This window comes from Stegodyphus dumicola, chromosome 2 (assembly GCF_044657685.1).
Source record: "Stegodyphus dumicola isolate Sdum_Otavi_A_Nest chromosome 2, ASM4465768v1".
NCBI classification, from domain to species: Eukaryota; Metazoa; Arthropoda; class Arachnida; order Araneae; family Eresidae; genus Stegodyphus; species Stegodyphus dumicola.
Window position 1 is genome coordinate 89280532 of NC_140769.1, and position 14729 is coordinate 89295260.

General features: G+C 30.9%; 1 protein-coding gene across 2 annotated transcripts in view; it reads right to left on the reverse strand.

Annotated features, from left to right (window-relative positions):
- Positions 1-328: 328 nt before the first annotated feature.
- The window catches only part of gwl (serine/threonine-protein kinase greatwall), a 110503-nt gene continuing 96102 nt past the window's right edge, over positions 329-14729 (reverse strand). Inside the window, exons 11-14 of one of the 2 annotated variants that reach the window (XM_085810866.1) lie at positions 9022-9135; positions 7344-7436; positions 3216-3326; positions 329-670 (exon numbers count right to left, since the gene is read on the reverse strand). In XM_085810866.1, the coding sequence (XP_085666992.1) occupies positions 624-670; positions 3216-3326; positions 7344-7436; positions 9022-9135 (365 nt within the window). In that variant the 3' untranslated portion in view covers positions 329-623. Of the gene's footprint in view, positions 671-3215; positions 3327-7334; positions 7437-9021; positions 9136-14729 lie in introns of both variants that reach the window. The other variant, XM_085810865.1, reaches the window with a different exon arrangement.

The window sequence follows — 14729 nt, forward strand, 5'->3', positions numbered from 1 at the left end:
ACAAAAATGCTTCAGTTGAAGGTATCTGTAAAGTTCAATGTATCCAATTTTCATGTATCAAAAGGTTCATTGTAGCCATATAAAATAGCATTAAAAGTAAGGAAACTGGATGGTACTAGAAAGTAAGAAAACTGGATGGTACTAAAAAGTAAGGAAATTGGATGGTACTAAAAAGTAAGGAAACTGGATGGTACTAAAAAGTTTGTTTACTACAGCAGAGTTTAACTGCATATATGGTGTTGAGAATGAAATATGAAAAAATTATGTAATTTAGCTCTAAAATTAGTAGCTCTGACACAACATTTACACTTTCTGAGACAAAACAATGCAACTTTGTATGGCAATATTTTATTTGCTGTAATTAAATGTAGCATAAAATACAGCCTATAATATTATTCAATTTCTCTAAAAGAGGAAAATCAAAAAAATATGATAATCCAAATTTTACATATAATTTAGGATTTCTTCATAATACGAAAGAATTTCCTCTTATTTCTCAGTCACATATTAAAAGTGATATTTACAATATATGTATATATATATTATATAGTTTTTTAGAAATATTTAAAATTTTACATATCTGATACTGCTACAATATACATATAATCCAAATGATTTTCATATCACAGCTCAAAACTTGAGACCTTTATATGCTGCACTTCATTCCTTGCTGAAAGATGAAAAGTTATTTGCATCTTTAGTCACTGCAGTGTGAGAATAAATCAACAAGAAATGTGGAAAAATTAAATAAAATGAATATTCATAAAATTTTATTAAAATTGTGTTTGGTACTCATGACAATAATACACCTAAATATTATAATTACTTGTAGTACACGCACATCCCATGCATTAAAAAAATTAGTGTGTAATAGCATAATAAAGAATTCTTTACAAAGTAATTTCCAAACTACACTTGTATAATATTAGGTAACATAATTATTTATATTGAGCTCTTTTCATCTAATCTATGCAGCAATATTAATTTTTTACTATTACTATCTTATTTTATCAAGCAAGCAGTTTCAAATTTTAATACATCAACACATTTGAGACACCATATTTTTTTTTAAATTTCATATGGAAATACACAGTTATTAAAAAAAAAAAAAAAGAGGGCAACAAAGATACTGCATTAAATTCTCATCTAACTTGATGGAGTTTTTTAGGGGAGGGGGGTTAAAATGTATCAAAAATGATTCAACATGTGTGTATTGCATCTGCAGGTAAAGTAAAAAAATTTTATTTCTACAGCAGTTTTACTTTTCTTACATGAATTCAAGTTTTAGGTTGTTTCTGGAAATCCTAGTTTTGTTAACAATGGTTACAAAATTTAATTCTTAACTGCACAATTTTTATCATTTGGCATATCCTAATGAGAACAAACCAGGTAATCTTTTGTTCCATAATTTTAATTGTAAACTTAGTTTATCATATGTTAGTCAATATAAAATTAATGCCCACCATTTCAGATGTGGACTTGTATTAAAATTATTTTTATTATAAAACACTTATCCAATCACATAAGGACTGTCTTTTAGAAATCAATAAGTTAATTTTTTTAGAAAAATAACAAACTGAATAATTTATACAGTTAAAAGTCATTAATCCGGACTCGTCGGGACTTCGGCAATTCCGGATTATCGATTTTTCCGGATTATAGATCATCAGTTTAAATCTGGTAAGATGGCATGCAGAAATTATAAAATTAAAAATATGAAACCGTAATTTATGAAATAAAGAACAATTATGATCTAAAGGGTATCAAAATTTACAAAAAAAAAAGCTTAATATTTATTTATTTACTTTATTAAACATTTCTTTCAATGTAAGTTGTTTCGTTTTATGTGATAATACTTTCTCTTTAATTCTATAAACAGACATAATTTCTTGTTCAGTTACAAAGTTCCGCTGTTTAAGTCCTATAATTGCTGTGTCAAGAATACCGACTAATTTGTCAATCGAAATTTTTTCGTTTTCAATAACCTCTGTATCACTTTCTTCTTTATCGAAAGTGAATTATAATGACGAGTAATTTGATTTAAATCATATCAAAGACAGAGTACATCGAGATGAAATACTACATTTAGTAAGGAATTATAAGCCAAATAAAATAAAAACATCTGTCCTGAAGATAAGGATAGTGCTGACAGATTAACTTCCGATTCATTGCGCGCCGCGGCGTTCCGGCGTTTTCCCCCCCGGGCCACAGAGCAGCGTGAAATTGATAAAAAGATTTCGGAAAGATTTGAGAAATGAAGGATATGCCTTTATCCATTTTTTTGCAGCAATTCCACTTTTTGTTTATGGACTTCTAAACATACTTTCGCTTTGTAGATCCTTTACATATTAGTAAATATATATCGGAAATTCTATTTGACATAATCGAAAGTTCAAGCTTACTTTTATAAAATTGCTCTAACAGTCTGCAAAAAATAATAAGCCGGATCCAATTTGCAGATTCAGGAACAACGCAATCTGCAACATTAACTGAATTAGATAATTTTAGCTTAGCTATACCGTCCGTTAAACATTAAACGCGCAAGCCTAACCATATTACGCGCATGCGCACATGCATATTCGCAGCCGTAAAAGTCTTACGCGCATGCGTTAACGCGACACATGCGCAGAAAGTTTGTAGCTTTGAGGTCCGGATTATGGGTGTCGGAATTAACGACTTTTGGCTGTACCATATTTTTTAATTCTTATTAAAATTAAAAGAATATGTAGGATTTTATAGCACACAAAATGTAAACGAACTTTTCAGTTTTTTTCTGTTCTTTCAAAGCCTTTGTTTGAAAGATGAACTAAGAAAAAATTGATTTACTTTTTATAAGAAAATTAAATTATTTTTATTGCGTACACTGACATCTTATATACATCATAAAACACAAAATATCTGGCATAAAAGCGCAGCATTATGAATAATATTCATTCACTTAAATAAAATAAAATTAAGTGAACTAGTGAAATTAAGTATTACACATTTATTAAACATTCCTGAATAAGCACCACATTATTAACCTGATATCTATTATTCATTATAAACAACAAGTTCTTTTGGAAATTTTTGGCATTTTCAATGCTACAGTAATAATTAATTTTTATATTTACTAAAAATATGAAAAAGATTTTTATTTATGCTCATAAAAATAAATTTTTCAGTACCAAACTTTCAACATTCTATGAATGAATGAGATAGAACAGAAACTATACCTTCAAAATACGTAGTATCTGTTTGACTATCAGGAAGAGGAATGAACGGTGCTTTCATTTGCAAAATATTTTCCCATTCAATATTTTCAAAAAGAGGCCATGTTTTCAAATCTGAAAAATTTAATTATCAATTAAGTCTTCATCTTTTATATGCAAAATTATAATATTTGTCTGATTCTCTGTTTTCTTCAAATGGGGAAAAAGGTCAAAATTCTGAAAATTAATTCAACGTTATGTTTTCATCTAACAGTGATGCAGATATTATTCTGCTTTCACATACATTCATTTTACTTCTGATATCAAAAATTCAAATAGTCTCATTATTATTCTAAAATATATGATACATATATTTAATAAATAAATATTGATATATATATATATATATTTTATGCATTTCACACCTCTAAAAACTTACTTTATAATAATAGTACTCAAAGAATATAAAGTAAATTTCAGTTTTGATAGTCTAATTACTAGCCAAGCAGAATAACAAATTTGTTACTATATTATAAACTGCAGTTAATTAAGAATTCTATTTATAAAACAACTCAATACTATAATAATTCAGTCCTTTAATATAATAGTTTTAACATAATACTAAATTTAATAGTAAGCTTAATTATTTATTATAAATATATATATATAGGAAGAGAAGTTTTTCCTTTATTTTTATTTTATTTATTTATTCATTCATTTTATTTAATTTATTTTTTAATAGAGTTCAATTCCGGTTACTAGGGGAAGGGGGAGAAAAGTAACACCAAAGGGTACAACTTAATCGCTTTTGTTTTCAATTGCTCCACAATATTCGTGAGTAGTGAGCCATAATAAAGAACAGATTAATTTTAATAAATGAACCATTCTGATCTGATCCCCAAAAAGAGTGATTTTGTCCATCTTTAATTTCCATACTATGAAACCAGTTCTTATAACATTTCCATAAAAATATATCACAAGAAATATTAAATAGCTCAAGCTTTCCTACAAAATATTTCAACAACTATAAAGTAAACCAGCATGAATACACTGAATTCCTTGTGAGTATATGGTAACCACTGCACAATGCATCAGTAAAATGCCGAAGCATAAATTTTCTATTGTAGCAGTCCTGCTCTTGATCAGCACAGCAGTTAGCACTACAGACCATATTGTTGGACCTGGATTCAAATCCCAGACAAGGTCTGAAATTTGCAAGTGCAGCACTTAAAATACTGGTGAACTGAAAATCCTCAAGAGGTTTGGTGATAAGAGAACAAGGGTGAAAGACCTTTGTATCTGCACACCTTTGGGGTTGCTCTTATCAAAATTGGGACAGAACTTTCCCGTTCTTGTAAGTGTAAAATCGATTGCCTGTTGTGAGCTATGTTCTCAGTAATGAGATGGGTGCTGGCCATTTCAAACAACAATAATAAAAATCACAGGGCATAAAAAATAAGCATGATATGATATTAAAAATAAAGTTGAATGCAGAAAAACAGACAGAAATTTTTTAAATTGTTTGCTTATGTCATAACGGATGTCTATAAATTCCAAAGAATCATGCAAATTTGAAGAAAGTTTGTATTTAACAGGAAAAATTTATCAGAAAAACTTTCATCTAACTGGGCTAAGTGATTTGGAAAGTAACTGTAGAAATATAAAAATGAATCAAATATGACTTTTTTTAGGATGAAGATTTTGAGCACGTTGAAAATATCACAATACAACTTGAGATAAAGAGGTCAATATGTAAAAATCCTATTATATAATGCTACAAGGAACATATATTTGTAAAAGGCAAATAACATGCAGTACAGACAAGTAAAACAAATTTTTTTCCTTGTCCACTTTAACTGGAATTTCGTTTTATTGGCTAAACCTCCTTCTCATTTAGGCCAGTTAAGAGGAAGTCTACAGTATATATATATTTAATGATTTCCATCGATTTCAGTATTATGAACATAAGAGCAAAGTACTCCTGGAAAGTTTAAATAAACATTCATCTGTGGTCCAGGAATGAATTAATCCTTTTTACATCAATTCCTTTGGGGAAAAGTATTTCAATTGACAAATGGCTTTCAGGAACAAATTAAATTCATGAACTGACTTTTTGCTGCATACCTCCCTTCTATAGGTGTCTAAAGGTGTCCTATTTATATAGAAATTTAAAAATTCATCTTTGCTTTTTTTTTTTTTTTTTTTTTTCCAAGAATAATTCACTTGGCGAACTTCTTAATTTACAGCAACCTAATTTCTTTATTTTTACAGATATACTTAGAAATACACCTGCTTTACGATGATGATAAAAATTTGATTGTTTCGAAAAATTTATAAAAATTATTTTAAAATATCAATTAAAAAAAAATTTTTTTTAATGAGGGAAATTTATTTTGAATGAACCTAAATTTTGAAACGTGAAAGGAAGAATCAAATAAATTTAATACAAAAAGAGATATTAATAAATATGTACAAGATTCAATTAACATGGAGGAGCTAAAATTTTGAGAGCTAATTTTTTAAAAACTACTCATCTGATTTTTTCAAAACTTGGCAGTTTGGCATAATTTGAGTTATAGAATCAAAATGGGGAAAATTGATATGTTATTTCAGAAAAAGTCAGATTTTGTGCGAAAATACCTATATTAGAACAATACTATATATAAATCTAATACATATACGAAGTTGAATTTTGTCATTAAATATAAGTTGAATTTCCTCAATCGGCCTGGTAGAACAGGTAACACAGAAATGCCCCACCCCCTTTTTTTTTGCACAGTGTACTTAAAACTTTCGCTTTTAAAAGTGAATGATGCAGTAGTAGTAGAAATAGCAAAGAAAAAGTTATGACTTTAATGTCAGTAAATAAGGGCAGGCAGCCCTGAATATCTATGAGTGTTAATTATAGAAAAAATTGCACAACCCAATTGTTTTTATCCACAAAAAAATTTACTCACACATTATAGATACAATACCCTTGGATAATTATTAAACTGTGAAACTATGTCAAAAAAAAAAAAAAAAAAAAAAGAGAGAGAGAGAAAGAGAGAGGTTGTTTTTATACTAGATAAAAAAAAAACTAAAATACTATAAAAAACATAATGCATAGGAAAATTTGATGAACATCTATAAATTAACTATTAATCACAATATTATTGAGATGAAGTGAATGAAAACAGCATATTTTCTTTCAGTTTGATTTTCATAGAGCAAGCAGTGGACCAATTCAGAATCTCAAACATTTTTATCTTCAGCAAATAGTTTTTAAAATCTTGAATAACACTAATTTGGAGTAAAATATGCAAATAAAAATTAATCTCCTTGATGCAACATTAATGATAAACAAAGCTTAATTAGAAAGAAGGTGATTATGAACTGCTTTTGTAAAGCATACTTTAGACATAAAAACAGTCCAGAAAGTGATTTGAAATCATTCCAGAAAATTTAATTCAGCTAATTCCAGAATATCCAGCAATGCAGTATTCTGGAATTCTGATTCATTCTTCTGACATAACTCACATGTCCCGTTTAAATTCTGAAATATATTTCAGAATTTAATTGTGTCATAATATAGGTATTTTGTTAATTTTTAATTAACAAAATTTGTTTAATTGTGTCAAAATATAAGTTTCTGATTATGGATAACTGATTGGCACAGAAATATTTGAAGAAATGAAGAGCAAAGATATTGGTCTTCGAAGAAGAAAGAGATGAAAATAAGAATGTAACAGAAAATTTATGCCAACCACTACATAAGCATGTAAGTTAAGAAAAATAAAAACAATTTACTGAAACAAATACTAAAGGTATACTTTTTATACTATAATTAAACTTAAAGTTTCTGTTATGTAAAAACAGAAAAAAGGAAGGAAATGAAAATTATAAATTCTCAGGATCATGTAACTGCAGCTTTTATTCATTACTTTTTCTCAAAAATGCAGGGACCTCAATAGAAATTCTACAAATTTATATATAATTCTCAACATAAATTATATAAAATCATGATTATCAAGGCATATGTTATGAAATATTAATTACTGAAACTGAGTATTCTGTATATAGCCTTTTCCCTTCTTTTCCTTATCAGTTTCCTGCAGTGATATATTATGCTTTTAAATTATGAGGAGATGGCTGAACATGTACCTTTCGCACCTGGTCTAGCTTCAGCTTCAAAAGTCAGTAACATATCAATAGCACATTTTGCAGAATCTGATAAAGCTTCATCTTCTTGAGGCCAGGGTATATCTGCAAAATGTTAATTAATGTAAATAAATCCAGGATAATAACCACATAAAGCTTTACTACAGTCAAAAGTCTTTAATCCGGGCTCGTCGGGACTTCGGCGATTCCGGATTATTGATTTTTCTGGATTATAGATCATCAGTTTAAATCTGGTAAGATAGCATGCAGAAATTATAAAATTAAAAATATGAAACCGTAATTTATGAAATAAAGAACAATTATGATCTAAAGAGTATCAAAATTTAAAAAAAAAAAAAAAAAAAAAAGCTTAATATTTATTATTTGTTTACTTTATTAAACATTTCTTGTAAGTTGTTTAAGTTGCTCCGTTTTATGTGATAATACTCAAGTCCTATAATTGCTGTGTCGAGAATACCGACTAACTTGTCAATCGAAATTTTTTCATTTTCAATAACCTCTGTGTCACTTCTTCACTATCGGAAGCGAATTATAATGATGAGGAATTTGATTTAAATCATATCAAAGACGGAGTACATCAAGATGAAATACTACATTTAGTAAGGAATTATATGCCAAATAAAATAAAAACATCTGCCCTGAAGATAAGGATAGTGCTGACAGATCAACTTCCAATTCATTGCGCGCTGCGACGTCCCCCCCCCTCCTGCAGAGCAACGTGAAATTGATAAACAGATTTCGGAATGGTTAGAGAAACAAAGGATATGCCTTTCCATTTTTTACAGCAACTCCACTTTTTGTTTGATGGACATCGAAACATACTTTCGCTTTGTAGATCCTTTGGCAGCTCCAGCATTGGAAATTCTATTTGACATAATCGAAAGTTCAAGCTTACTTTTATAAAATTGCTCTAACAGTCTGAAAAAAAAATAATAAGCCGGATCCAATTCGAAGATTAAGGAACAACACAATCTGCAACATTAACTGAAATAGATAATTAGATAATTTTAGCTTAGCTTATACCGTCCGTTATACATTAAACGTGCATGCGTAAATGTATTATGCACATGCACACACGCATATGCGTAAAAATATTAGGTGCATGTGTGAACGCTTATGCGTTGACACATGCGCAGAAAGTTTGAAGCTTTGAGGTCCAGATTATAGATCATTCCGAATTAACGACTTTTGACTGTATATTGTTTCATCAAATGCATAAATAGTACATCTTATTAAAAATTTAAACAAGCAAGCACATAAATGTAGATTTCTTCAGATATTAAACAAAATGGCTGAAGATTAAGCAGGATAGAAGTACAACCAAAATGTTTATATTTTCTCTATTTATTATTCAGTTCCTGTAGTTTAAACTATTAATTTATCTATATTTATGTATAAGTATATCTACACACATATATATATAGCCTTCTAAAAGTCAGGAGTTTAGTAATTTCAAACAAAAATTTTCACAGTGCAACAGATATAAAGCAGACTGTTTGATTTACATAATAAAACCCTGTATCATTTTCATATTCGTTTCAAAGTGATGTATGAAAACATATACAGTGAAAGTAAAAATTTATTTACAAAAAAGTTCACCTAAAAATTACAATGACAAAATGAAATACAAACTCTTTGGAAACTTATGATAAATGTTAAAAATAATTACCTCTCTTTAAGATGTTATTAAACACAGCCTCAGCTGTAACATCATTGAAAGGTGGAATACCAGTTAAAAATTCAAACAAACAAACTCCTAAGGCCCACCAGTCAACAGGAAAACCTAAAAGCAAACAAGATTACAAAAATTAATCAGCTACATTTCTAAATTTACTAGACAAATATATCTAAATCTGTCTATATATATAGTGTTAAAAATGTTGAAAACTTAAATCAAGTGCTATTGCAGGTGAGTTTGTTAATTAAAGTAATTAAACAAATAAATTAAAACTTCCCATGACTATTTAGTAAAAACATATTAAAAAATACTTAACACTTGTGAAAAAATAGAAATAACTTCAAACAGCCTATGGCCAAAAATACCGTTGATAATGGTTTAAAAGAAAACACATCAAAATGAAAATTAAAATAAACAAATTATGATGTAGACAATTTAACAACCTCAGATTAGATTCATTAGGGGTGGTCATTTAAATACACTGCCACCCAATTTGCAACACCAAGAAAGAAAACAGATATCACAACAAAATTTATTTAGTAAATAACATGCTGACCAAGTATCAAATGATTAAATTTATAGACTTCTGTGAAGTGTAGTTCCTTCCAGAATCAGTATCCAGAGTAGCCGCCATTACTGGAGATCACCACTACCACACGCCTCGGCATTGATTCAAAGAGACTTTGGATGTGTTTCTGGGGGCAGCAGACCAAGCAGCTTCCACACGTTGCCAGAGTTGATCTGGTGTGGCAGCTTGAGATGGAATCTGGGTCAATCGTTCAGCAACCATGGACCACATATTTTCTATCGGTGAAAGATCCGGAGAGCAAGTTGGCCAGGGAAGCAATTCAATCTGGCGATTGACAAAGAACCCTTGGACAATGCATGCCAGGTGTGGTCACGTATTATCCTGTTGAAATATGACTGTGGGCAAGTCCTGAAGGTAAGGAAGGACAACTGGCTCCAACACCTCGGAGATGTAGCAATGGCTGTTTAAAGTACCGGCAATGTGTACTACAGAAGTGCGAGAGTGATATCCAATGCCACCCCATACCAAAATACCAGGTGCAGGGCCAGTGTGGCAGTGCAGAATGCAGCTGTTCAGAATCCTCTCTCCACAGTGTCTCCAGACTCTAATCCGAGCATCATGGTGTTGCAGACAGAAACGTGACTCGTCAGTAAAGACAATTTCATTCCATTCTACCGTCCACATCCTTCTTTCATCGCACCATGGGCGGCGGAGACGTCTGTGGTTCTGCGTCAAGGGTAGACGAAGCAATGGACATCTTGCGGACAGACAACTCTGCTGTAAACGACGTCGAATGGACTGCATGCAGACACTGCATGATGTGTTACAGACTGAATGTGCTGTGCTATGGTTCGTGATGTGACTGAGCGATCCGTCACTGCCATGCGCACAATGTTCCTGTCATCATGTGAAGTGGTGCACTGAGGTGGATGCGATCGAACACGTTGGTCCGTCGTACCCTCCTGCATCCAACGGTCACATATCCGCATTACAGTTGTTTGGTTTCGTCCAACACGACTACCGATTTCCCTGAAAGATAATCCACACTCTCGGTAGGCCACTATCCTTCCTCTGTCGAACTCGAATACTTGATCAAACGATGATGGCTGTTTACTATGAGGTATAGCTGATCTTTTTTTGAAAAAAACCACACAAAAAACACAATTGCCGAACTTGAAATCGTCGAAAACTCCAAGCCTTAAATAGCGCTTTGAAGTGGCACCACAGACACGTGTGATGTGTGTCTGTGCTGAAATTCTAATCATTTGCATATCTCACCTCCACTAATGCATGTTGTAAATTTCATGTTATTCGCATGCTTCCTTCAGGGTGTTGCATTTACGGTGGCCAGCAGTGTACTTTTATTTTCATTAGTGAACATCAAAGAGTCCCACATTTTCCATCAAGGAACAAAATGGTATGTAAAATTTTAAACATCAATATTAATTTAACTTGCATTTTAGTCACAGATGTGATTGAAAAATGATTTATTAATTATACATCTAGAATGTAATTATTTTTATGATTTTCATAATTTTGTAGTTTTTTTGGTTTTTAATGATTTTCATTTGGTGTTTTAAACTATAGCAGGTTCTTTTGAATTTTTCTAACTATGTGTATGGTTTTTTATCTCTAGCTTTTGTTTTGAAAATAGTTTCAATTATTTTTCAGTTAAGAATTTGCAAATATAAGGTTTCCTAAAAGGTATACAGGTGTTATTCTTGATTTTTGAAAGCACACTTATTATAATAGAAAAAGAGTGACTTTTGATTACTGGGAAGAACAAAAATGTTTTTTACAGAATTTTGGATGTTAACTAATGGAAGGACTTTGCATGTCCCCCTCCCCAGATGAGTCTAATCTGAAGTTCTTTAATTGGCTACACTGTAACTTGTTTATTGTACTTTAATTTTGTAATTTTCATTTGTAAGTGTTTCTAATTAAACCATTATGAACAATAATTTTTCACCAGAACAGTATGACATTTTAAATACTTTTAGTATGTTTCAAAAAATAATCTTCTAAAATTTTAATATATCTGTTAGTTTCTCTTTCTCTCTAGAATTCCTTGCATTCCTTTCTTTGGTGAAAGATGAGTGCTTAACTAGGGAAGAAATTATTTTGCAGTCACAAGTGGATTAAGGTTAGATCGTCATTGAAAATGCCAATTATGTAGTGAAAAACTTTTGAAGAATCACAAAAATCACTTGATAATCCAAATATCTCTTTATTACATGTTCATCACCCTATGGCATGGCAATCACAATGGGGCCAATATGCATGCCTTTGATGATGACACGTTGCATTTTTAATAGAAGCAGCTAAGCAAGAGATGTCTTTCAGCTAGCAAGCATAGGGGGAAATGAGGGTTGTTGGATTGCAATGGTATTTATAATAAAATTTTTCGTAAATCTGATTGTCTAAAACTTATAGGCAATGCACAAGTTTAAGATGACATAATGCAGAATTAGTTTTCAGATATGATGCAGTTGAGAAAGTTATTTCTAGAGAGGAAGTACCCAAATTAAAAATGAGCAATTAAGAGGCCTTTTAAGTTATAATTTTGATTTGAATATTTTTATCTTACATATTAACCCTTGATGTACAATGATGTCACTGATTTCATGTGCTTTTATAGACGTTGACGTCTTGGACATCAAGAACAGTCTTCGGTGAACGATGCACAATATACTATTATTGTTATATAGTAATGTAAATTTGAAAATTAAAAGTTATGTTTCTAAGCTTGCACATGAGTGTCCAAATTAAATGACATTCTTCGAACACATATTTTATTTGTAAGTCAAGGGGTTAACTTATAGGCAAGGAAGTACCAAAATTAAAAATGAGCAATTAAGACGCTTAAGTTATAAATTTGATTTGCATATTTTTATCTATACAGGTGAGCTGATTTTGATCGGAGAAGTCCTGCCAACTAATTATCAAAGTTATTCTATTATATTAATGCATTGCATTTGCAATAAAGAGAATTTAGTTAATTTACTCACAAATTGTGTGCATTATAATTTCAAATTTTCATAACAGTCAAGAACTCTGTGGAATCATTTCGTTAAAAACCCTGAAAAACTTTTTATTGAACATTTTTCAACTATTTTAGAAACAAAGCTTAAGAAACTTCAAAATTATGTTTCTGTCAATTCACTCTCATTTACTTTTATTTAGAAATTATATTTTATTGTAATATTATTAAATTACACTTTTAAGTATTTTCTAATTTACATATGAGAGAATCATGAGTAATGATGGGGTCCTAGTGAAACTTACAGGCTATGTATGCCCTTGATGCCTGCACATTACTAATAAACTAAATATTTTAAAAACTTTCTTTTGTTTCACTCATGCTTTCTTCTCAAAAGGCTTTTTTCTCTTTGAAGGGGGGCCATATGCAAGATAAAAAATGTGTAAATCAGCTTTATAATTTTATTTGTAAAAGCCTTTTAATTGCTCCTTTTTAATTTGGTTATTTCTTCTTTATTCCAAAAATAATTATAACATTTCTGGACTACATCATTTCAGGATTAATCTATGCCACAAAGAAAGCATAACGCTGATGACGCAGTTATTTCTAAATCTAAACTCTGAAAACTGAAACCTTTGTACACAAAAACCTTCCTCTTTGGTGAGCTGCCATATTGGATTAATGTTTACTTTGCTTGTAACTCTGTTGCTGCTTGAACACTATTTCGCTGTGCTCTGTTGCTGCTGCAATTGTATTCAAAATTGTAAATGTTCTGAAAATAGGCACGATTAGAGTGCCAAGTGAACTGTTCTAAATGTGAATTTAAATAAAAGTGGAATTATTACTGCCACGACTGCCAAATTTCTTATACATTGTGGATCGGCAATTCAGTATTCTATGCAATCCGTATTCTTCCTCTTCAATATGGATCTACATTCTACACCTAAAACACTGCTACATCTTTTTCCCTTTTTTATCACATATATATATAGAGAGAGAGGGAGAGAGAGAGAATAACAAAACAAATACATAAGTTTTAGTTCAAAGGGGCAATTTGCCCTGAAGGATTATTATTTCTGTTTTGGCATTTTGCATTAGTTCACTATAAATGTCCAATTCATTTTTCAAATTGTTGCCACCAAATATTATCACCATGTATTATATTTAAAGAAATTAAATAGTGAAGAATCTGCATGAATGCATGTATGTTTCTGCATGAATGTATGTATGTTGTTATGTTAAAACAACGGTACCTAGAGCCATCCAATTTTAAATAATATACATTTCCACCCGAATATGGGCATCTGGAAGCCCAAATATGGAATTTGTTTTATTATTATCTATTTCATATTTTGTAAAATTTTAAAGAATTTTTGATTAACAAACTCAATGATTTAAAAGTGAGCAATGGCAACACTCTACAGGGGGAAAAAAAGCCTTTTTATCTCCAGCACGCGGAACTGTGTATCGGAAATTCTAAAGATATGCTCATTTGCTGTTGGACTGAATTTTATGGTTTAAGTGAGAACATGATATTTAATAAATAAAAGTAAGACACAAAACGTTACACAAACGCCCCTTTGAATGTAATTTAAAATCTGAAACCTTTCAGAATTTTTTTTTCTGCCTTACGCCTGTCTTCAACATTTCTGCCAATAGTTAACGAACAGTCCAATAAAATGTTGAGGGTGTAAACAAGCAAGGATAAAAATTAGCCTCCATAGAGTTCTCTCTAATAAACTTTAAAACATTAGGGTAGTTCTTGAGGTAGGGTAGTGCACCATCCACATCAGATCCATCTTAGTACATTATTACATATACTATATTGTTACGTAATATCCAGCCGCGGTATGATAGCTTCTCACAGGGCGGGTTTGAGGTTGCCAGAAAATGACAAGGGAAGGGAGGATTGTCATATTTGGCACAAAATTGTCCATTTGGCAACATAGTTGGCGATATGCCATAGACGATGGATGGAGAACCTTCTGGAACGATCTTACTGGTTTAGCCCAGAATGTTCCCAAATCCAAGCCAAAAGCTATATAAACTCTGCTGGTATGCAAACAGTCAGTGCCTAGTCTAGCGAGTTGATCATCAGTCTAGTGCAGGGATGGGCAAACTATGGCCCACCGGAAGGTTCCATCCAGCCAGTGGATAGAATTTTAATTTCCCGGTCCAAGGCAAATTAAG